Source organism: Argopecten irradians, chromosome 1 (genome assembly GCF_041381155.1).
Source record: "Argopecten irradians isolate NY chromosome 1, Ai_NY, whole genome shotgun sequence".
Lineage (NCBI taxonomy): Eukaryota > Metazoa > Mollusca > Bivalvia > Pectinida > Pectinidae > Argopecten > Argopecten irradians.
In genome coordinates, this window is record NC_091134.1 from 11,562,852 (window position 1) to 11,588,284 (window position 25,433).

The 25,433-nt window shown below is 34.3% G+C and overlaps 1 protein-coding gene across 1 annotated transcript; it reads left to right on the forward strand.

Annotated features, from left to right (window-relative positions):
- The first annotated feature begins 1,288 nt into the window (after positions 1 to 1,288).
- Positions 1,289 to 24,690, forward strand: LOC138317612 (uncharacterized). The gene is made up of 17 exons (XM_069259400.1): positions 1,289 to 1,510; positions 3,608 to 5,375; positions 6,493 to 6,708; positions 13,786 to 13,991; positions 14,980 to 15,070; positions 15,306 to 15,396; positions 15,716 to 16,071; positions 16,627 to 16,812; positions 17,522 to 17,615; positions 18,353 to 18,451; positions 18,818 to 18,998; positions 19,541 to 19,620; positions 19,967 to 20,065; positions 21,977 to 22,112; positions 22,433 to 22,625; positions 23,255 to 23,400; positions 23,714 to 24,690. The coding sequence occupies exons 2-17, from the start codon at positions 3,626 to 3,628 to the stop codon at positions 23,825 to 23,827; spliced, it is 4,038 nt and encodes a 1,345-aa protein (XP_069115501.1). The 5' UTR covers positions 1,289 to 1,510; positions 3,608 to 3,625; the 3' UTR covers positions 23,828 to 24,690.
- Positions 24,691 to 25,433: the final 743 nt, after the last annotated feature.

Sequence of the window (25,433 nt, forward strand, 5' to 3'; positions counted from 1 at the left end):
ATGATTATAAAAAATTTGTATCTATATACCACTTATATACATGTTGTACAATTTCTTCTAATTATTCCACTTAAATATATACATATTGTACAATTTCTTCTGAAATAAAACCTTTTTTTTTCGAAAAAAAAAAATCAAAATTTTATTTTTTATTTTTACCCACCTCACTGTGTAAACACCAACTGTGTCTATCCTTGGCTATCTCCATCCCCTTTTGATATAATTCCTAGCGCATTTTCTTTAGATTACATTCATAAACAGGTAGATGATTCGACTCTCTATTAGGACAGTAAACTTGTATATATATATACACAAGAATCAACTCGGTATAAAGATATTATTAAAAGTTATAGTATTTAACGAGTGACTGTTATTTGTCATGTTTAATAAGGCACATGAGCGTGAGCACTAAAACTCGTGTCAAAATGTACAAATGAACTATAACTCGAATTTGATAAACATTATAAACAACAGTCACTCGTTGGTGAACTTATACACGTGTAATCGTGAAACCACGTGATAAACGGTACATATTATCAAACACTGCTCTGTTAACAAATACGGTGAATGGTGTCAAGATACATTTGTAAATAGAGAAAACGTCGTGTGAAATAAGTCCAGGTGACCGATTAAGCACATGTATCAGTAACGATAGGCATTTCACATTGATATCAAATGTATTTCTTCTATCACCTGACTTGGGGTGAAGTATTAATATAGATTTGTTAGCTTGAATGCATATTAAAGTTGTATTTCTTGTAATTTTCGCCATCACAAACTCTCACAAATCATGTATAACAGTGTGTGAAAAAATATGCCAAAAATACAACAAGTCACAGACCATACAACTTTAACGCTGTAATGTAACATTTATTTTATTAAGGTTTATGACATTTATATGTTTATATGTAGAAAGTAATCTAAAGATAAATGCAGAACTGGTATTAATTGGTTCAGAAGTGTTACTGTGTGACAATAAGGAGAAATTTCTCAAAATTTTCTGCAGACAATAATTATTTATTCATATTTTGAAAATAATACATCAAAAGTTAGAAAATATCACAACAAAACACGAATCAGACTTCACATCAGACACACATCTTACTGTTTGTGTTAAGTTATAAGTTTGAATGATGCAAAGCGACCGAATTCGAAACCAAATCTTCAAAACATTTTTATTAATATGGGAGTGTGAGAAAGGCGAACACATTTAGCTGCGATAGCTACCTGGTCGTATCTACGGGTTTCAAGTTGTTATCTATTTGTTTGGTGACGTTTGAGATACGATTATAGGCAGGGCCGTATCGCGCCATATACTCACAACACAGCACGCTACTTAAGTATTACTCTACGGACATCCATCTTTGGACATCCATCGAGAGGTCATCATCTGGCTTCTGATACAGGTGCTCTGGACCTGTTAAATATCACACATATCATAAGCAGGGGGATATACCTAATACAGACACCGACTCTTAACCACGTGGAGTGAACTGGTGACGTAACACAGGTAAGGTTATTGTTTCTCATCATGTTTCATAAAATTTCAACATTTCAAAAATCTGTAAACTTTTGGAATCCGCTATATCGTGTCTGTATCATGTATATAATGTGCAATTTGTGGAATTGCCTCGCGCTGATAAGATCTATGGTCTATTGATTGGATATTTTCTGCTACAATTTACAAAATGTCCAAGAATGTCGAGACCCACCCAACCCATGTTAATATTGTGTAATTATACATCGCACGTAGACTTTCAGAAAATTCACATGAAGATGCTGATATTCTGACTTCTCCTAGGTATAGTTTTCTTTCCATGAAGATAAGCAGAAATGTGCAGTATTGAGACAGAGTAACATTACAAAATTTGATCCAATCACCTGTTTAATGTGTAAATAATGTCATGTAATTTATTCTCTATCTAAGCGATTTTATACAGATGATATTGTGACGACAGTTTTGATCCTTCCGTGTCAGATAATTTATATGAAACATTCAACAAATTTAAATACAGTGGACCCCCGATAATCCGGACGCCGATAGTCCGGAAAACTCACAATCCGGACGGAAATGCATTTGCGTTTCGTTTCTCCTATTGTCACCAGGATTGACTGTTAATACATCGGATCATGTAAGTTATTGTTGTTTGATCTGAACACTGGTGCGTTTTGCCGTGTAATTTTATAACAAGGCCAAAGAAAAAATTTTAATTTTAATTAAATTCAATTTTAATTTTAATTTTCAATATAAACACACGCGTATTTGTCAATGTGCATTGGGGTTTCTTGTATGTATGCTTTGGTCTTAAAATAATTGATTTTTTCTTGTGTGTTTTATGCCATCTATGTGATATCTGTTAGGAGATTAATATAAGTCACCAAGGTTTCATACATGAACTTAGATTAGTTCATTTTTATCAATTTTTTATTGATAAACTTTGTCTTCCAAAGCTTGACCTGACAAACATGTATTTATATTTTGCGTGATCTATTTAATATATTAGATACCAGTCAAGGCCAGTTACAAATTGTCTGAGCTATTTGAAGCAATTTGTCAAATAATACCTATGACAAACACTAGACTTCTTTTGTTTGTAGATTTTATACACACAAATAAAAAATAAAAAAAATAAAAAAACTAATTTGGCGGTCATTTGAAAGGCGAGTTTCTTACATCAAATACTGGTTAGAAACACGTTTTTTTATCTTCTCAAACTCAAGCGATGAAATGAGAATATAATTCTCTCTTATGTAGATAAAAACTATTTGAAATCGAACTAAATTATATTAAAGAGCAATACAGTATTACATTTTCCGCCCGTTGTCAGTATGATGTGACCGGGTGGGGTGTGTTGCTTGGTGTCTTCGGCGGCATGCTTCAGTGATATAGCACTATAAAAAGGGCAACAGTTCCACTATACAAGAAGACAACACGAACATACCGCAGTCTCCCAGTACACTCACCTCGCACAACATACACGCAACACACCGCATACATGGGAGGCCGTCCTTACATGACCATAGCTGTTAATAGGACGTTAATAAATCAAACAAACAAACAAACAAAAAGTATTACATTTGATTTTCAAATAAAATATGTTCAAACTAAACAGAATTACAACACCACAGGCTCCAATTAAGCTTTATTTTGACCAATCAGGGCATTGATTTCGTTATCATGACAGTAAAGTGTTTCCAAACTATTACTATCTTATTCGGCATACCCTATACCTCATATGTACCAATGCTTTACTCTATACAATGCATCCTACAGGTATGCACAAGCCGCAAAATATTAGCGATGGATGACACACATTAGAATCTCTTAATAAATGAATCATGAAGAATTCAATAGGGTTAATGATTATTGTAAAATGATATGTTTTAAGAATCTGGGATATTCGACGGAAAAAAAATTACTGTAACGTTAGTATTCATACGTATATAAGAACGCACTGAAAACAATATATGTGACTGTGCAATATCTTTAACGTTGGCGATATCACTCCTGCAGAAAATGTTTTCCGATGTAGTAAGACCCTCATTCTTGTTAAAAAATACGTAAACCCATTCACTATTCTACCACACATTTTGTTTTGTATTAAAGGTTGATGTCGATGATACAATGAAGATCGCCGTGGGACTAACTGTCATCCTTGGGACTTTGCTTCTTATGAATGGAAGCTCAGTGTCCGGCCAAGTTGGTGGTCTTTCGCCGGATATACTCAAGACATTAAACGATTCTCAGGTTGTTCTCCTGTTAGCTGACACACTCTTACAGAACCCGATATTGCTCCACAAGCTTGAACCCATTCCGTTTTCTATTGGACCTGTAATGAGCGAGATCTCAAAGTTGCAGCCACCGGTGTCTAGTGCTCTCGTACCGTGGGTCCTAGATAGTTTGCCTACGTGGCTGAACAATCCACACTTTTTGAAGGGAGTAAAATCTTTAGTAAAGAATATCAATGAAGTGAACACTACAGATTTATTGGCTACCAGGAATTATACCATATTGATGTACGGCATAGTGGCTCGCACCAACTATACCAATGTCATTGGAGATTTTCTGTTAGAAGAAGGGACCTTTGGTCTTGAGCCACATATCGCGGCAAAGATTGTACCGTGGGTCCTCGAAAACATTGCTGGATTCCTAAGTCACGACGGTCCTGCCGCAGCGAAGATTCTTGTGGACGAACTAAATGCCATGAATCTAACGGGACTAGAAAAGGCGGATCCTGCTACAGCAGTTACTGAGATGATACATCGACTAAACTTCAGCGATATGTTGGGTAAACTCTACCAACTTTCGTCAATAAAGGGAATCGCTCATAGTGCTTTCCGGCTTATAGGTCTCGATCCCGTACTTGGAGATACATTGTTACCGGAAGTGATTAATGGATTTGTAGAAATTGCCAATTTAACCCTGCAACAAATAAACCAACTAAACCTTACTGCTATGGCCGATTTGTACCACAAGAATATAACAGATCCGGATTTATTAAAGACAATCAATTATCTGGACATTTTAAAATCGACTTTTCTTTCTAAACTAGGACCTGTCGTGTTGACGTATGTTCGCAATAACTCAGAGGGGTTATTGAAACTGTTTGTGGAAGAATTGAACCTAGTATCAAGGAAAAATGTGGTCTTTTTCATATTCAACAAACCAACTTTAGCCAATTTATTGCTGAAATTCGATTGGGGAGAATTTTTGACAAAGTTTTTAGAAAGGTTCGGGAAACCAGTATTCGACCTTGTAGGTTTAAATCCTATAATTGGGAAAGTTTTGGCACCGGTCATCGCAAAGGATATCCCAAATATCTTAAAGTTCACCATACAAGACCTGAATAGGATAGACGTGACTCTGGTTCAGAATCCCCCTAATGGGACAACTCCACTTGTGGTTATCGTAAAAGAACTTGATATAACCAATATTCTTCACGAATTTATCAAGCTGAAAGGACTAGAGTGGGATGACGTCATGGGGTTAAATACTGCTACGGCTCTAATGTTGTTAGACTGGACATCAGTGAGAGTTATAGGATTCCTAAAGAACGAGACATACGATCTATTTAGCAGATTTGTGGAGGAGGTAAAACTAGTAAATACATCCGGACTTAATCCGTCCAACCCAGAGGAATATGCTGGAGGAATTATGAGTAGACTTGCCTGGAGCAGTCTACTAGCCGATATAATCGGGGAACAAAAGGACCTGCTATTCTCACTCCTAAATCTCAACTCCCTACAGAACTTGGACACTGGATTGGTTTCCCGTATCATGCAGCCAGTGCTCGGAGTATTACCTAATGTACTTACGGTCGTCTCTGACTCATTGGCAGACGCTAACTTTACCAGTATACCAACTAACGCAAGTGGTAGGTATTAAACAACACAATATGGCTAAATTATCGATATTCATTGTAATTGGCAAAAGACATTTATTCAAAGAGCAGAGTTTCACTTACAGCCAAAGACCAAACAATCAAAGCCTACTCTTATACGTTATCTTTTATTTTGTTATTAGAATTTCCAATTTGGCGACAACAGGTATTAATAACCGTAGTGTAACAAGTTGAGACTAGCATTTATGTTCGACCAGGTAATTCCTATAGTAATGATATCAGTAGCCTACCTTGCAATGGTCCAATACTTGCTTTGATCCAGAAATAAAACATTTCACAAAGCACAGGTACAAAAAACGATAGACCCTAGTTCAAGAAGAAATAGTGGATAATACTAAAATGAGTTTCGGTCAACGTAGCTCAATAATGGTTAAAACCTTGTATAACCTTCTCTATTATGTCTGAAAGGTTTCAGATAGTTCTATTTGTGCTATAATTCTTATTATAAAAAAATCGAAAATTTTCCTTGTAAAACATGTCAACATTAGTTAAGAATAACGTTAACCCTTCCAAACAGCTGCTGCAGATTCTCAGAATGCTGAGCAAATCGGTCTTTCATAGAACTTCAAAGTGCTTCGGTGACATTCAACAGTATTGATGATGTATTGTGATCTGCTAGACGATTTTTAGTGTCATATATACCAACAAGAAACACATGAATTCTATTAATATTTTTTAATATCGCTAGCCGGTTTTTAAGCGGGTCAAAATATTCGCAATTGCAACGTTTCACAATCAACGGTATGTTCATCGTTAGGGCAAAAATATCATCTCCGCGAAAATAACAGCCAATATGATATCATGTTTAGAGATGCCAACAGTTTTCAGTTTTTGAAACGATTCCAGACTGCCAACAAAATATTTTTTAAAACTACACTGTATATACAAAAAAAATATACAGTACATATTTTGAAATGCAAGTACTTTATATAACTCATAACATATTAGAATAACACCAAGTGCTCACAGTATTATTTCTTTGCCATTAATGCGTAAATATTACAGTAGTTTTACACATAGAATAAAAGGAATAAAAAATCGTCAGCATCTGATATGGCGTATAAAATGTCCTTTTATATATTATTTGTAGTCATGGATATTGTTCGCCAAGTAAATATTCAAACGTTATGGCGTGACGTCATCAAGATGATTCTTCCACCAGTGACTGCTCCTAGTCCAAATCCAAAGTACAACTTAAGAAAAGCTGTCTTAAAAAGCACCCAGGTGCAAGAATTCCCTCCAATGTGTGGACCTGATTCTCGCGAGTTCCTGATGAATGCAATCAGCGAGACATGGGCAATGGAAAGTAAGTACTACTACCATGCAACTGTACTAAGACATCAGGTCATCGTTAAAAAGTAAGATTTTATCTATCATAATTATTAAAAACAACTACTATTGAATTAAAACGATATAAGTAAAGTTTTCTTTTGTAATAATGAATGGTGTCCAATCTTAACTAATAGCTGTAAACACGGACATTGTGGTTCGCGTACAATACTAGGTATTCGACAGAAGATAGACCTTACCTGTACCTGTCCAGAATTTTACCTGTCCGGTATGTTACCTGTCCATAATGTTACCTGTCCGGAATGTTCCCTGTAAGGAACTTGGACAGCTACAGGAGCATACATGTATTTGATTTTAAAGATGCTGAACCGCCGACAGCTCAATTAAACGATACTCATCATTTGAACAATAACTGATGTTTAATCGTGCGTGTGTATATATATATATATGTATCTCATTAATTCAAGAATACATGTAAAATAATTCAATTTGCATTTGGTACATGCGAAATCAGTAGGGCATAGTGTCATGGATTTTTTTTCGGGACGCAATTCATTAATTTCAATATTTTTTTATTATGAAGTAAAATCACTAGCTGAAACTTTTTAATGGTGGTAATGATGTAATGTAAATGACTTTTGTAACTGCAGAAAAATACCCATTAGTCTGCTAATGTTTTTTTTTTAAATATGTAATACCATTCGACAGTGGTGTAGCACTGGTAAAGTGAGGCAAACGATGCATTGATATCGCTAGCAGATAATAGCATATAGAAATATATTTTTTTGAAAATAAACATAAATAAAATAGGTTAAGAGATAAAAATATTGAGATCACTCGGAGATGCATCTGCACCAAAAATGTAGTTTTGATTGAAGCAGAATAGGAGGCGCGGAGGCGGGCTATGTTACGGAAGAATCTGCTAGAACAACACCTTTTATAAGAAATTTTCCAGTCAGGATCAATTAAAAACAATAGATATACTTTTTTTATCTATTTGAGACCAAATTCATTATAATTTGCATCGCTTAGTCGTATGTATGAACAAGCGCAACAATTAGACAAAGTAAAAAGTAGCAAACAGAAATTAGAAATCAAATGAATGTTTGACTTGAATAAAGTCGTGTTTCTCATGCACAATATTTTTGAATCAAAATGACCATTTTTTAAACATTTATCTAGAAGACACTATTGGTATTGATAAAGCAAAAGTATCATCGATCCTCGTCACATATTACAGTGGCTTTAACTAGATAATAATACAACTCAGGCTAGCTTCAGATCCTTTGAAATCTTTTTCAAGTTTTGCAATGAAAATTAATAAAATGAATGAAGCATTCAGAGCGCTGACAAAGATTTTCTATAAATAGCAACAATGACCTTGAACCAACAACCATGACAACCTCTTGTTAAAGATATCTACGATTAACATGTATGAGAAACGGGAAATATACATTCGTATAGTCAGACAGACAGACAGACAGACAGACAGACAGACAAATAAACAAACACATATTATAAAATGCAGCCGATGTGACCTGCAGGGGTCTGGTTTCTCATATAAGTTTAGGAATACATAATGAAGAAAGACACAAAAGTAATATATCTAAACAGTCCAATATAGGGCATCAACGTGACATTACTGATAATCTAATTTATTATTTCCATGTTATTTATTATTCATATAAAGATTTATTTGAATATGTGCTCAGTATTGGACATTTTGTTTGAATGTGTCGCCAGTATTGAACATTTTGTTTGAATATATGCTCAGTATTGGACATTTTGTTTGAATGTGTCGCCAGTATTGAACATTTTGTTTGAATGTGTCGCCAGTATTGAACATTTTGTTTGAATATGTGCTCAGTATTGAACATTTTGTTTGAATGTGTCCATATTGAACATTTTGTTTGAATATGTGCTCAGTGTTGAACATTTTGTTTGAATATGTGCTCAGTATTGAACATTTTGTTTGAATGTGTCCCCAGTATTGAACATTTTGTTTGAATATGTGCTCAGTGTTGAACATTTTGTTTGAATATGTGCTCAGTATTGAACATTTTGTTTGAATTTGTCCCCAGTATTGAACACTTTGTTTGAATATATCCCCAGTATTGAATATTTTGTTTGAATGTGTCTCCAGTATTGACCATTTTGTTTGGATATGTCCCTAGTACTGAACATTTTGAAATAGATACTGAAAAGAAACCTTTTCGCTATTTGAGTATATGGTTTATCAAACATCATATCTAAATTAGTACAAACAGATATACGGTTAGTTATACTACAACTATAGTTATACTAGTTCGATTTTAAAACGCTCTTATTGTTTTACTTTCAATCAAATATTGAATGTTTTCATTAAAAACAAGACATTCGGCCATGAGGCTTCACCCATTTGATAATAAGAAAATATCTAAATACCATTTATGTTTTAGGATACTTTAAGGGAGATTAATTGACCTATATTCACATTGTTGTTCAGTTACTAAAAAGTCGTTTAGATATGATATGATATAAATACTCCCATTATCATTTCGACCTGGTTTAAAATCATGACAAGATATCAGCGGTTATGAACTGATAGCCTCGCTACACTGTATGACAAGGATAGTTATCATATTTGTTTATCGATATTTCATCTGCAGTGGAAATCAAATAGCATGAACTCTCCCAAAATCATTGTTACAAGTAATATAGGTTGTTAGATATAGAAGGATTAGGACCTAAATAGCATTGGTCGGTCATCTATGTAAAATCAATGTCAGCTGCCAACATCAGTCATACAGACAGTTGTAACAGGTCCCTGTAAACTCTTAAACAGGTTGGCGATGAAAATAAATGATCTGAAATCATTACATATAACTAAACCAGGGATAATTCTAACAATACCGATTGGTATGCCGAACACATGAACCACACTAGTCATCATATTCTTACTTTTATTGTTCATCGTTTACATATTAAATGTAGCAGATAACATATATTGTAAACCAAGACATTACTTTACTAGAAAGTGATATTTTATCTATTGACTCTTATGATAAGAGAATCTTGTAATATACAACGTATTGGATTCATCAGCAGTTTTAATCAATAGAAGCAATTTGAGCAATGAACAACAATAGTATGTCTCTTCTATATACAAGATGTCAAAAAATGATCAACTATCAAAATTGTTGTTAAAAAGTAGTTAAAATCAATATCGATGAAACCATCTCGATAAGTCTCATAATGATATTAAAACGGTATAAAGCTAGTATATTAATAATCCAAAATAAAAGGCCAAATTAAATTCGAAGTAAAATCAAAAATCATTTCTATGGATTTCTCAAATTCGATTGATGACGTTTTCGGTGTAAGATTTATTATTGAAAATAGAACACTGGTTTAAACGGAGAATGTAATAACGGTACCTGTACAGGGGTCAAACCGAGATCGTTTATCACGATAACATTAATCTATTGTTTATTATCAGTTTGGTTTGATAAGCTTTAACATTTAAGATAACATCGACGAACAACAAAGCAGAAATATTGGTTTGACAAGTAACACGAAGGAAAATAAGTCAAATACTTCATGCAGTTCCGGATGTAGTGTGATAAACTACTTGTTGACCATTGTTCCCGTGAAATCGACCGCCACCAAGTACCTTACCCAAAATGCCATTTTTACTGTTATCTTAAATCTCCAAATTCAATCTTATGAGATTTCAAACCAAAAACACTTGAACTTAGTAAGAAAATTCCGTCACCTTTGTCTATTTTCTTTATTGATGCAAAATCATCTTCATCAAATTTAACTTCCACACGAATCATCCAACTTCACTAAAATCATAAATTTGTAGCCACAAAAATACTAGAACAAGGTAAAACAGTTGTACATATTTTTCTGAGTGATGTAAAGAGTAACTGTGTGTCAAATTAATAGAATAAGATTAACATCTATTAACTTAAAGCACATTTTTTTCAAAACTCTGAATTCTACCACCCAAATATCAGAACTGGTTAAATATTATTCGTAATCTGTATTCAAATGTTCTGATGCTACAAAGAAAAACAAAGTTGAAAATCAATTGTGATTAAGGTATTAGTTGTGTACATGAACATGACAATGTTGATAAAAGTGTGTATGCATCGGAGCTAACATTAGGTATTACAGTTGACACGTTAATTGCTGTGTAGCTTGCTTATTTTGACGAAATATGCGAAAAATAGGGTACAATCATGGTATAATTGCATATATTTAAACTTTTCGTGTCGGATGTTTGAACAATATGAAACATCTGTTAAAACATTTCCAATCACGCGCATTAAGGCGTGATGCGTATCCTTCAACCTTAGGTGAACTTAAAACAACAATGGGCAAACATTAAACATCCTTGAGACATTTGAAGATAGGAAACAAACAAATCTTATGCATTGTCTGCAGAAATACAGTGATACAGACGGACAGGAATGTTGACGTTTATTTCTTCGACAACAACCCATTAAATCCCAATAGTCTACATCCATTCAATCTCAGATATATGAACAATATGAAAAATCTTTTTAAAAAATTTCCAATCACGCGCATTAAGGCGTGATGCGTATCCTTCAACCTTAGGTGAACTTGAAACTACAATGGGTAAACATTAGACATCCTTGAGACATTTGAAGATAGGAAACAAACAAACCTTATGCATTGTCTACAGAAATACAGTGATACAGACGGACAGGAATGTTGACGTTTATTTCTTCGACAAATACCCATTATATCTCAACAGTCTACACCCATGAAATATACTGTTTTATAGTAATTAAACATAAGTGCCACGTATCACAATTGTAACATGTAGAAACCAATCTGGATTGTTATCCACTGAACAAAGATAGCAGTGGGCCTGTGGTGAGATTACATTATCCAGGATAGGTTAAAGCACACTGCCCTATGCAAACGTCTGATTGAATTATTGAATGTTATAAGTTGTTTACCCGTTGGGTTGCCAAAGTGTTAATTCGGTACCCGAAAACGACACACTCTATTGAAAAAGTAGCTTTAAACTGTTACATCTAAATAGTGATTTTCTGGCTGTGTCGCGTGTTCCAATATATTAAATGAGTACGACTTATGTCGCGCCCAATAACTTCATAGAAAAAGTTCGTTATTTAGCCACAAAGACATGTAAATACTCGGATTTGGTATATTGAAGCCCTATGGATGTGATGAATCACAGTCACTTATGACGTTATACACAAAACCTTAAGCAAGAGCCAGAAGACATTTAATATGATTCTCATCAATAACTAAATGAGGTTTGCATTTTTCGAGAAGACACCACATACAGAAATATGTAAACAGATTGACATAATTTATTTGATGAATGACAAACTTTGCTGATTCCAAAATATTTTTTCTAAAAACCAAGAACAACAAATTGCCAACAATTGTCGAATGCCAACGATATTTCATTCCGTATGTATTACATAGTACATACAAGCCTAAGAGAATTTACAATTTAAGAAAAATATCTGATAGCGACGAATTACCTAACAGTAATTAAATCTCCAAATTTAATAGGCGTCGTCAAGATTTGAATTTGTACAAAAACCGCATCCAAAATTTATTTACTGATGGGAAATGAACTCTATTAAAAACCTTGCACGGAGACCCTTTTAAAAGAATGTTTCTGATATAGCATCAATCACTTTTTTGTTGACAACATATTTTGGTAACAAGGGCTTCCAGATATACAAACGTTGGTGAAATTTTTATTGGAATTTTTAAAAATGTGTCTTAATTTTATCAAAACTAACAAAAGGATTGCTAGCTAGGTTGCTTGCGATGAGGTAAGATTTAAAGGCAATATATTTTGGTATCTGTATGTTATCAGGGGTTGAGTTGTACCGAGGCACAGGTACTCCGTCAATGTTATGTAATTCTGCAGAAGGTCACCTTTACAAGCGTGTGAACCAAGTGCTCAATCATTAAAAAGCATTATACATGCTTCAATTTAAAGTTCCAAAAGAATAAAATTAAATAAAGAAAGAAAGTTTACGAAAACAAGCTTATCATTGCTGGAACATTTCATATATAAATATATTGATATCAGGGTACTTTCCTGAACCTTGCATCATGGTACTAATTCGATATTTTCCCTTATTTAAAGTTAACGACTTTTAATGAAACCACCGACTTTGATATGGCACCATACGTTTTTTTAAAGATAACCTATTGTAGTATTGATCATTTCAAATAGAATTTCCTTTTCTAAATAGAAACTACCATGGATTCACTAACTTATGGTGTCTACATATTTGATCTAATCTCGTTTAACAAGCTGCCATGCTTTTCATGTGAGGTGTCGACTGTTAGATAAGACATTGAAAAGATATACAGATTGGGGGGGTTGTTGTGTTGTTTTTTCAATTATTAACGGCGTTAAAGAAATGAAATGCTGTTCGCTTTGTTGTACTATGTCAGGCTCCCTCGGTGCTTCTAAAAATCCATGGTGATTATATTGTTATACCTAGATTCAGAGCCTCGTTTCCAAGCATGACTCATGTTAGAATCTATATGTCGAGGACAAGCACGCATCTTATGCTCCTCGTCAATTTGTCTTCGTTGGAATCGAAATTCTGTTTCTATTTACGTATATTTAATCGTTTGTGGTTACCAAAGAGTTGGATTATAATTATCTTATAGTCTCTATTTTTTGGTGCCGGGTGCTTATTATTGTCATCACCAGATACTTTACATGGCCGAGTGACTTGTGTTTGGTCTGTGTCTCTGGTAGCATGCTTCAGTGAGAAAACACTACAAAAAAGAACAAGAGCTCCACGATTACAAAGTCACAACACAAACATACCGCTGTCTCCCAAAACACGCACACACTATATACACGCAACACACCGCATACATGGGAGGCCGTCCTTAAATGACACTGGCTTGTTGATATGACGTTAATCTCAGCAACCAAACAACCAACATAGTAATACAAGTCTCGCGGGATCTCGGGTTCTACAATCACTGTGACGTACCTTTGAACAGCTGGATGATGTTGGTAAACAGGACAGGAGAAAACAATTTACGCACGGTAACTTGGTTTTTTCAGTGTTGGACGCCGCAGGTAAACCAACGCCTGGACTACTGAAGGGAAGTCTACATATGATGGGGAATTATGACGAGTGTGTGGCCATTAAAGCCAACCTCTTTACAGAAGATAATACGACACGTACTTTTGGGGGCCGCTACTGCCGAGTGGCTTTTGATTTACCCAAGTCACTTCTGGTGTCCTTGGTACCAAGTCTGGAGAATCAGGTAAATGTTAGATACAGGGAATGTGGCACATAGACGTAAAGCACGATATATTTTATCAATTTTCAACCTGATTAACGTGAGTATTTCAATTGAATGGTCTGGAAACAAACAATAAACTTAAAAAAACACATAGACTTCATTTTCCAGGCGGAAAGATCGTAGAGGAAGATGTCCTATCTCAACTCTAAACTGGTCATGCACAATAGAACACCTTTTATTGCACTGTGTGAATTTTAAAGTCATCAGAGATAAATACTTCCATGTGTGCGACATTCTAACTCTTTTTCATGGTGGGGAATTCGATTATATCTTTATTTATCTAAATTAAATAGGCTTATATCATAAGCTATGCATTTTAGTATTATATCATCTTTGTTTTCGTCTTACCTTGTGTAATATGATCGTTATTTTACTATTATTTGTATACACACTTGTATACTTTTTACCATAAAGTGTGTTTTAAAAGTAACCATTTTTTATATCAAAGTTCGGATCTAAATGACCATGGCTTTCGACGGGCCATTTAACAAAAACAAACAAACAAATATGTCTATCCTCAATTCAGAAGTATTTGTTAACTGTTAAAAATAACATATCGATGAATTAATGTTATTATCTTATTTTGATTCTTTGTTAATTTTAAGGCATCCCCAATGTAAAAATGAAGCTGAATTTTGTAGATGAACATGCTCTAAGACTAATTAATATAATATAGTTCTATAAACACCCACACAATCGATAACTAGTTAAGATAACATCCATATGCAGTGATATTAATAACACTATTATATGTATTCTTTGTATGTAATATATGTCAAGTAAAGTGCATTGTACAGTGCATCAGTTACATGTACTAAAATGTAAATTTTGTTTTAGCTCCAAACATTTCGTGTTTATTATTAAATTTTGTTCTCATACATAATTCCATAATATTGCTAAAGAGAAAGCGAGTTTTTGATTAATATTGATATACTTGCTATTACACCAGAAACTGTACGGCATGAAAACTACTTTGAGTCTGGGCGTCTGTCTGCCCGACAGCTGTTCCTCAGGAGATGTCGTAGATTTCTTCGAAACTGGTACGTAGTTTTTTTTTTTTTTTTTTATCATAATATCACTTATTGCTAACATGAGATTATTCTAGCCGTTATTTTGGAGTTCTGCAGGACTAAACATATGTAATATGGACTTAGTACCAATATCAATAAGAGTAGATGTAGTACAGTAATGTATACTACATGTAGTAAACAGGACTTATACGATAAATAGTTCATCCAAAAGTGGGAACCCTCATTGTGCGGTACATACTTACAGGTGTAGCAGCAGGACTCGGGTTAACCCCCTTGAGTGTAACATGTGACGAATCACTAGATCTCGCCAGCGATCAAGACGCCATACTAGTTTTGTAAGCATTTTTTTTTTGAGATTATTTTTGAAAGATGTCAATAAATTGATTGATGAGTCGTATTTGACGATTGATTAAATTCCATATTAATAGAATAATTTTGTCGATATACTGATTCAATATTTCAGAATGATGAAAGAACATTGTACTATCGATATTGTTTTATTGCTATTTTAAGTTACACAATTCATTAAGCCTTTTGCAGTATCGTCAGCTGTGTTTGGTTAATGAAAATAAAACCAACATCTGTTATTTATCGCCACAGAATGATTCTTGCCTGTCAAAATCACAGAGGAATTTTGTCTTTTAATTTTCGCAGAGCGATTACAGCAGCCATAATACTGCTCGTCATCATAGCATCCGTTACACATATCTGTAAATGGGGTCGACGAGAGTCACGTGACCACATGAGCGGGCCACATAATTATGAGGACTACCACAATGCGGGATTTGTTGACGCTTATGAGTCGCTGCCAGATCCTGCCGACTCAGAAACAGACTCAAAGGCGACAGCAACAAGCACCACGACGACTACATCCTTCAGCAATGGTTCCACAAAAGGCCTGGTTTCTGAATCATCCAACATTAAGGCTACGCCAGAATCGTTAGGAAATGGGATTTCTAAGTCTAACAGATTCGATGACGTTAGCAACCCAAAATTTGAGAAGAAACCAGGTAAACTAATATCCGATTGGTAGTATTCAATTTAGAAGAAAAGTGCAATGATTTTGCTTGTTCAGAAAACTTATGTATTTTCTGTCTATTTTCTTTTGGACCTTAAAACGAAACGCAGACCTAAATGTATGGGTGAATGTGAGGCTGCAATGCCGTGTATATTATAATTTTTCATAATCGTCTCTTGTGCTAGGAGGATGAAAGTAATAACTTAGGCGAAGCGACATTGCCACTGCACTTACTATTTGGAATAATCATTGCACATATATATTAAAATGTTGTAATATCAGATGGTGATATAGTCATCAATGATAATCGAGAAGTGTGATTACCTACGTTACATATAGCACGTCAAAGATATGGAGACCTGTAGCACAATTTTATTACAAAGGTTTCAACTAGATATAAAATGGGATTCTGATAGAAATTAATTTAGCTGTTGAATGAAACTTTAAGAAGATATTTATGTATAATGTTTTAGGATTAATCAATATATCGATTTTGAGCAAGAAAAAACACTATGCATGATCTGTATAATATATGTTTGATTGACAGATCTCGGCAAGCGAATCGTGTTGAGTTTCTCTGCAATACAGAGTATCAGACAGCTAATGACGTACAGACGTCAGTCCGACGCTATTGATTGTATACACGGTATCCGTACTTTAAGTATCTTGTGGATCATGTTGGGCAACACCTATATCTACAATATTCTACCCATCACTGACAGCCCTCTGGCGGGTAAGTAATGTAATCGTCAAAGGCCGTCCTCTGGCGGGTAAGTAATGTAACCGTCAAAGGCCGTCCTCTGGCGGGTAAGTAATGTAACCGTCAAAGACAGTCCTCTGGCGGGTAAGTAATGTAACCGTCAAAGGCCGTCCTCAGGCGGTAAGTAATGTAACCGTCAAAGATCGTCCTTTGGCGGGTAAGTAATGTAACCGTCAAAGGCCGTCCTCTGGCGGGTAAGTAATGTAACCGTCAAAGGTCGTCTCTGGCGGGTAATATGTGTAACCGTCAAAGGCCATCCTCTGGCTGGTAAGTGATGTAACCGTCAAAGGCCGTCCTCTGGCGGGTAAATATTGTAACTGTCAAAGGCCATCCTCTGGCTTGTAAGTAATGTAACCGTCAAAGGCCGTCCTTTGACGGGTAACGTCAAAGGCCGTCCTTTGACGGGTAAATATTGTAACCGGCAAAGACAGTCCTTTGGCGGGTAAATATTTTAATCGTCAAAGGCCGTCCTTTGGCGGGTAAATATTGTAACCGTCAAAGACAGTTCTTTGACAGGTAACTTTTTTAACTGTTACATCCTACAATATATTTGACGATGATATCAATGTCTCCTCTAGATTACGTACATAATCGTCTATCACCAACGAACCTATTTCGAGAACTTATAAAAGCATAAATATCTGTCCAAACCACAGTTTTACAGAATTCTGATGTGTTTCAGTGGATATGCTTGACACTTTGGATATCATGAAAAGGTTCACCTTCCAAGCTGTCATGGGCGCACATTACGGTGTGGATACCTTCCTCATGATCAGGTAGACCATAAACTGATCCCGTCTACAGATGTAGATGTGCGCTTTATTGTAATAGACTTTAAACAATGATGGCAGAATTCTAGCAGATAACAGCGAGTACTAATTATTTTGCTCAATTAAGATTCATTAAGCAAAATGATTTTAAGTCTGAGATGAATAAGATGAATTATATGTTTTAAACCTTCACAATATTGAATTGCTGAAATATGAACAAAAATGCACATTTGTAGTTTTTATTTTAATTAATAAAAAACCCAAAATAGCGAACACATGTAAATATTTACATTTTCATTGCAGTCCAACTATGTAACCTTACTAAGCGCAGTTTGCATTCATAAAGCCTATGAACCACCGCCGCTTATCATGACGTCATTATTATTGTGACGTCATAATTGTCGTACCAGCAATCACGGTTCCGTTCTTGTGATAACGAAAGATGTATTCATTATAGATGCAAAACCCTTTTGGAATTCATTATAAAATAGTAACCAAATATAAATATAAGCATTGAACGTCTTTCAGTTGTCATTTATAGCCAATATGAATGCCAACTGAACAGAACCATATTCAACATGGAGCCCTAACGCGCCTAATGTTGAATTTGTCTCTGTTCAGATGTCATTCATATGCTCTTTTTGAATGCCAACTGAAAAAACAACGTTTAGTGCTTAAATGTATGCGCATAAGAATGACAGTACGTTTGACTACAGACCACTATATCCTCTGTTTGTTTCCAGCGGGTGTCTCATCACATACAGTATGATGTCAAGATTCGCCAAGTTCGGAAAATTCAAGTGGAAAACTTTGCTAAGTATCGTATTTCAGCGATACATCAGGTAGTCACTAAACATCTTAATTTACTGGTCGGTGCTATACTATGACATCATTACTTTGTTGTTGATAGTGTAAATATTTAAGGATTCTAAAGTATAAATTGATTGTTCCTTATTGGTACTCTAATTACGCATGATAAAATTTCAAATAGAAGCAAGTTGATAAAAATGCAATTGTATGATTATCTCAGGTGATAAATTAATGATAAATAAAGTTTACTTAAATACTTAAATAAATTAGTTTCTCAGTATTTGTTTTCGTGTCTTTATCCAAAACACAACAGGAAAGAAAACTACTTAAAGTTATGGTCTAGGTCATGGTCTTTAACATATCCTTTTATGATATAATCAAATGGCGTTTTGTTGCAGATTGACGCCAGCCTACATTATGGTACTAGTCATCTTTGTGTATTGGTACCGTTATCTCGGTACAGGACCCAGCTGGCCTGACAAAATCATGGTTGCCGAGAAGTGCCGAACAGACTGGTGGCACCATCTTCTTTACATCAATAACCTTGTTGGTGTCCATGGAAACGACGCCTTCCATCAGGTAGGATGATGTAAACAATATTTTGTTTATTATTGTAACTACATGTATATCAAGCTTTGTATTATGTCAAAAACGTTGCTCTTATAATGATTTTAATGGTAATATAAAATAGCATTACAATAACAATTGATTCGGTATTAATCTGTTGAATTTGATCACAGGTGTCCTGTTCTATATTTAAAATTATCTACATATATAGCGTCTGGAATAGAGACCTTTAATGAAACGATTAAGATAAGTGTAATCTTACGAGATTTGGTTTAAAAACAAAGAAAATTAGAGACAAATTTTTAAAAAGCCCACACGAATCTAAGATACTTTTTTATAACTTTTATATATGATATTTAAAAAAGCCCAGTTAGTTGTTAGTGCTCTCTTATAAAAGATATGAATATTTCTATCAATGCAAACGACCGGCGGCTAACGATAGCAGATCATAACGTTACAGCAAATGGTAACACGTCAAATTGCTGTAAGTGTTTATAGTGTCTTATTGTAAACCTTTATCTCTATAATGCTCATTTTATTATTGTGTATTTCAGTGCATGACTTGGTCCTTTTTCCTAGCCTTACTAATGCAGTTTTACTTGATAACACCAATATTACTTCTCATGGCAACTTTGTAAGTACAGCGATGTAATTGATACGATTTAGTTTAGTAAATATTTTACCTAGTGGGTTTACGGCGGGTGTCATAGTAATTCCTCTGGAATACTTAACCTCTTTGTTGTTTTCAAGTTAAACAAACAAATCAAGTTATACATTTTATTTCGTTCATAATTTCGTTTTCATGTCGTTAATAATTTTGTAAGTGTCTTTATACACACCAAAATGCGACCAGAAGGGAAATTACATGTAAAAAAAAAAGACAAATTATGCTCAATTTAGGTATATCACATACATTTCCATATATATGTACTAACGTTGACTGATTTTAAAGTTTAAATAAAAAACAACTTGATGTACAGTTCGTTTCGCCTGGCCGGGACAGTTTTGATCCTGTTAATGGCAGCTGGTATCACCTCCGCGGGAGTGAAAGAATATGAATATGGAGGGGATCTTTTATCGTAAGTAAAACAAGAATATGGAGGGGACCTTTTATCGTAAGAAAAACAAGAATATGGAGGGGATCTTTTATCGTAAGTACAGCAAGAATATGGAGGGGACATTTATCAAAAGTAAGAAGGGGATCGTTATTGTAATTAAAACAAGAATATGGAGGGGACATTTATCAAAAGTAAGAAGGGGATCGTAATTGTAATTAAAACAAGAATATGGAGGGGACATTTATCAAAAGTAAGAAGGGGATCGTAATTGTAATTAAAACAAGAATATGGAGGGGACATTTATCAAAAGTAAGAAGGGGATCGTAATTGTAATTAAAACAAGAATATGGAGGGACATTTATCAAAAGTAAGAAGGCGATCGTAATTGTAATTAAAACAAGAATATGGAGGGGACATTTATCAAAAGTAAGAAGGGGATCGTTATTGTAATTAAAACAAGAATATGGTGGGGACATTTATCAAAAGTAAGAAGGGGATCGTTATTGTAATTAAAACAAGAATATGGAGGGGACATTTATCAAAAGTAAGAAGGGGATCGTAATTGTAATTAAAACAAGAATATGGAGGGGACATTTATCAAAAGTAAGAAGGGGATCGTTATTGTAATTAAAACAAGAATATGGAGGGGACATTTATCAAAAGTAAGAAGGGGATCGTAATTGTAATTAATACAAGAATATGGAGGGGACATTTATCAAAAGTAAGAAGGGGATCGTTATTGTAATTAAAACAAGAATATGGAGGGGACATTTATCAAAAGTAAGAAGGGGATCGTAATTGTAATTAAAACAAGAATATGGAGGGGACATTTATCAAAAGTAAGAAGGGGATCGTTATTGTAATTAAAACAAGAATATGGAGGGGACATTTATCAAAAGTAAGAAGGGGATCGTTATTGTAATTAAAACAAGAATATGGAGGGGACATTTATCAAAAGTAAGAAGGGGATCGTTATTGTAATTAAAACAAGAATATGGTGGGGACATTTATCAAAAGTAAGAAGGGGATCGTAATTGTAATTAAAACAAGAATATGGAGGGGATCTTTATCGTAATTAAAACAAGAATATGGAGGGATCTTTATTGTAGGTAAAACAAGAATATGAAGGTGTCTTTATTGTAGGTAACTGAAATAATTATATAAAGATAATCTTTAAATATCATAAGTAACTGAAAAACGATTTAGGAGGGAATCTTTATTATAAGTACATGTAACTCTAACAAGAGTATCGCGGGATCTTTATTGTAAGTACCTGAAATATGAATATGGAGGAGTAAGAAAATGGAGTGGATATGCATGTTTTTTTTGCTACATCTAATTACTAAGAAGACCTGGATATAGAAAAGATAGTATAAGATACTGAAAATGCTTATGTAGTGAGTGGATAGACTATGGTAAGTCACTAAAGTATAAATATGGAAGCGAATATGGAAGTTGTCATATTTTACAGAACCAAAACGATATCTATTGTGAGTTACTGAAGTGCATGTACCACACCGAAACTAGCAGATGTTTAGGGGATGTTGTGTTGTGAGTTACTGAATTACCACACCGAAACTAGCAGATGTTGAGGGGATGTTGTGTTGTGAGTTACTGAATTACCACACCGAAACTAGCAGATGTTGAAGGGATGTTGTGTTGTGAGTTACTGAATTACCACACCGAAACTAGCAGATGTTGAGGGGATGTTTTGTTGTGAAACTAGCAGATGTTGAGGGGATGTTTTGTTGTGAGTTACTGAAGTACCACACCGAATCCGTATAGTACTAGCATTGTCAGATATCATGTGGGCTTAAACATAAATGCTTATCTTTTAATCTTTGTTATTGAAGCACCACATAGTAAAGTACGATGTCGGAATGACTTAAAGTGAATGTAGTATTTTCAGAAGTCTGATTGCTTTCCTTCCAGGATGATCGACGATAACGGAGACTACTGGAATAACGTATTTATCGCCCCCTGGTGTCGAGTCTCGTCATACTGTATAGGAATGATGCTGGGTCTAGCCCTACTCAAGTTCAAAGAAAGAAAAAGAAAGCTGCCGTTGGTATGCAATTTTCAATTTGTTTTATAAAGCAATGCCTTTTTGTCCAATTGAAGGAGTCCACTTTAGGTACATCTATCAGGTGGCCAGCTCAATGTTTTATCGTTAACATTATATTACGATGTAGAAATACCCTTTGAATACTACATAATTGTACTAATAGATAGTTGAAATCCATGTACATTAAGATAATTATTGCCAGCGTTGTTATTTATTTTTACAAAAAAAATCACCATAAACTGATTTCGATTTCATACTGCATTCTTTCTTTTTGATTAGTTAAAACAAACAGTTCAAATTTGATTTTTATATTTTTCAATTAGTGGGGTGCAATTATCGGCTGGGTGAGCGCTATTGTGATCGGGGTCTTTGTTGTGTACGTAAACTACACCAAGTACCAACCCGAGCTAGAGGAGTGGACCAGAGATATGGAGGCAGCTTATGAAGCTCTTGGACGTCCTCTCTGGTGTATCAGTGTAGCCTGGGTCATATACGCCTGCTATACCGGCCGGGGTGGTAAGCTTGTGGTTTTATATCTATCTAGAACATGGTGTTGCAATTCACAGTTATCCTTTTATACATATATGATATAGATATACTACAAAAAATCGGAGAGTTCATTAAATAAATCGTCATGCAGTTAATTTGATGTAGGCGTTATACAGCTCCATAACAAACACTGATCGAGTCAGTCTGCAGTGATGGATTGAATCCATTCTCTGTAATATAACAATAAAACACCGCTGTAATAAACAGTTAAAAGCATCATAACAAAATTAAGTCGACTTCATTATAAAGCCAATTGGAGTATTCCTTATAAGCAAGATATATATCATACTAATACATTCTAATAATGCTGAATTCATTTCTTATTCAAAAATAGAGAAAAAATATCAGAAACAATTGACACTTTAATATTGATGTAATTAATTAGAAATTAAGTACAAAGTTTTGCCTGAAGACTTCCACATTTTTGTATGTTTGTATAAATACAGTAGAAATGTCAGTAGGTCACTTCATATATAGAAATAACTGTATAATCACATAATTGGGCATGTATTGATATATCACATGCTGTAATATTATTTTTGATTGAATAACAATATGTATGAATCGGATAAAATTAATATTTTGATTGTCTTCAGGGTTGATCGATGCCTTCCTTTCCTGGCGTGGGTTTCTACCCTTATCTCGTTTGACGTTCTCCGTGTACCTTGTCCATCCTATCTGGATGGTGTTTTATATGTACACGGACCGAAGTCTTATTTATCTCCTTCGAGACTATAGCATGGTAAGTATATACTATGAGGTCATAGTATATGGTAAGTTATAATTATCTCCTCAGATAATATAAGAAAGTAGAAAAGAGCAACTCCCCCGATACTAAAACATGGTAAATAGTCTCCGAAACTATAGCATATCTCAACATAGAAATTGTTAAATTTTAACTGATCGATCTCCTTGTAAGTTCAAAGAATTACTGAACAGTTTGCAATAAGAAGAAAAATATGCAGTTTAAAGACGTAATATTGACATTTTAAATATTTTCTGACAAACTTTAAGACGGATATTAAATAGTGATACACTATCCATTTTCCTTGCAGACATATCTGTTCCTTGGACACACTGTGATGTCGTTCGCCATTGCCTTCGTAGTGGCCGTTGTGTTCGAGAAGCCATTTTGTAATCTTGCTAGAGCAGTCTTTAAGAAGAAGTGAGAAAATTTAGACAAACCATGAGCTTTGATGGAGTTTGACCCAATTCAACGTGCTTCTCCGTTGATGCCATGTACTTCAATTTCATCTTATTATTTCCACTATAGAGCTTGTGTAATATGCATGAGAATGCATGTATTTAATCATGAATCGAAAAATGCATAATAGAATGTAAGTATATTATTGATATAAAACGAAACAATGAATTTTCATGCTTTTATTATATTTAACATTGCAAATTTTCCATTACGTTTTGGAATTCATTTTCGTTAGAGCCTTCGAACTTATAAAATACTATAGATTCAGTGTAATATACACCATTCTTGGTGACCTAACTACCATCTCATTGTAATAAAATATAATTTGTCATTTTACTACATTTGCTAATTTATTTACATGTTGTTCATCATTTAAGCATTTGTGTCACTATTTTTAACTTCATCGAGGTGTGAAAGAAATTTTGTTTGCAAACTGTGTGAATCCGCGTAGCAAAAACATGCCGACAAGAACGGCGAATACTGCATGTCAAGTACATTTGTAACTAATGAAGTGATAAGGATAGTATACTAATAGGGACATAGTCTCATTAAAGTCGTCACGTTTAACAGTTATCATTCATCATGTTAATAAACACATAATCCTTTCGGGAGTGATAAAAGAGGTGCGAGTATATTGAATCGTATACAATTAATCTAGATATAATATTTTATCAAATAATCTGATATTCATACATCAATGTGACACACCAAGCCATCAATTATCTAATCAAAGAATGTTATGCCATATTGACTAATAGACAGCGAGCCATGTTATATTGAACCATCGCCTTGTGAATGATTTGTGTCCTAATAAACTATTAAAATATATATTTGCTGTTTTATATTATATATAATACTCGTCATACCTCGTCATTAAAATGGCGGTTTTAGGTTATATGATGCAAATATGGCATTTAGGAAGGCATTTCAATCAACTCAAAACTATTACATAGTTTGAGGAACATTGAACATGAAATGGAGACTAGATTTGAGAAAAAATATTCAACCGCTTTATTTGGGGCATAACATGCAGATTTCTTTAATGGACTTAAGACAGCGAGCCATGTTATATTGAACCATCGCCTTGTGAATGATTTGTGTCCTAATAAACTATTAAAATATATATTTGCTGTTTTGTATTATATATAAATACTCGTCATACCTCGTCATTAAAATGGCGAGGTTTTAGGTTATATGATGCAAATATGGCATTTAGGAAGGCATTTCAATCAACTCAAAACTATTACATAGTTTGAGGAACATTGAACATGAAATGGAGACTAGATTTGAGAAAAAATATTCAACCGCTTTATTTGGGGCATAACATGCAGATTTGTTTAATGGACTTAACTCATAATTTTTTTTCATAAAAGAGTATCGTCACTATGTTCAGATGACATTATATATATAAATATATAGATAAATATGTAAACTGGTATCGATTGGAACGTCTCCATATATGCCATATTTGCTTATTATAAATCTATAGCCGCCATTTGTATGACAATGTCGAAACGGATTCGATGCTTAAAGGTCATGCTATTGACAATTATTAATATACTAATGGCATG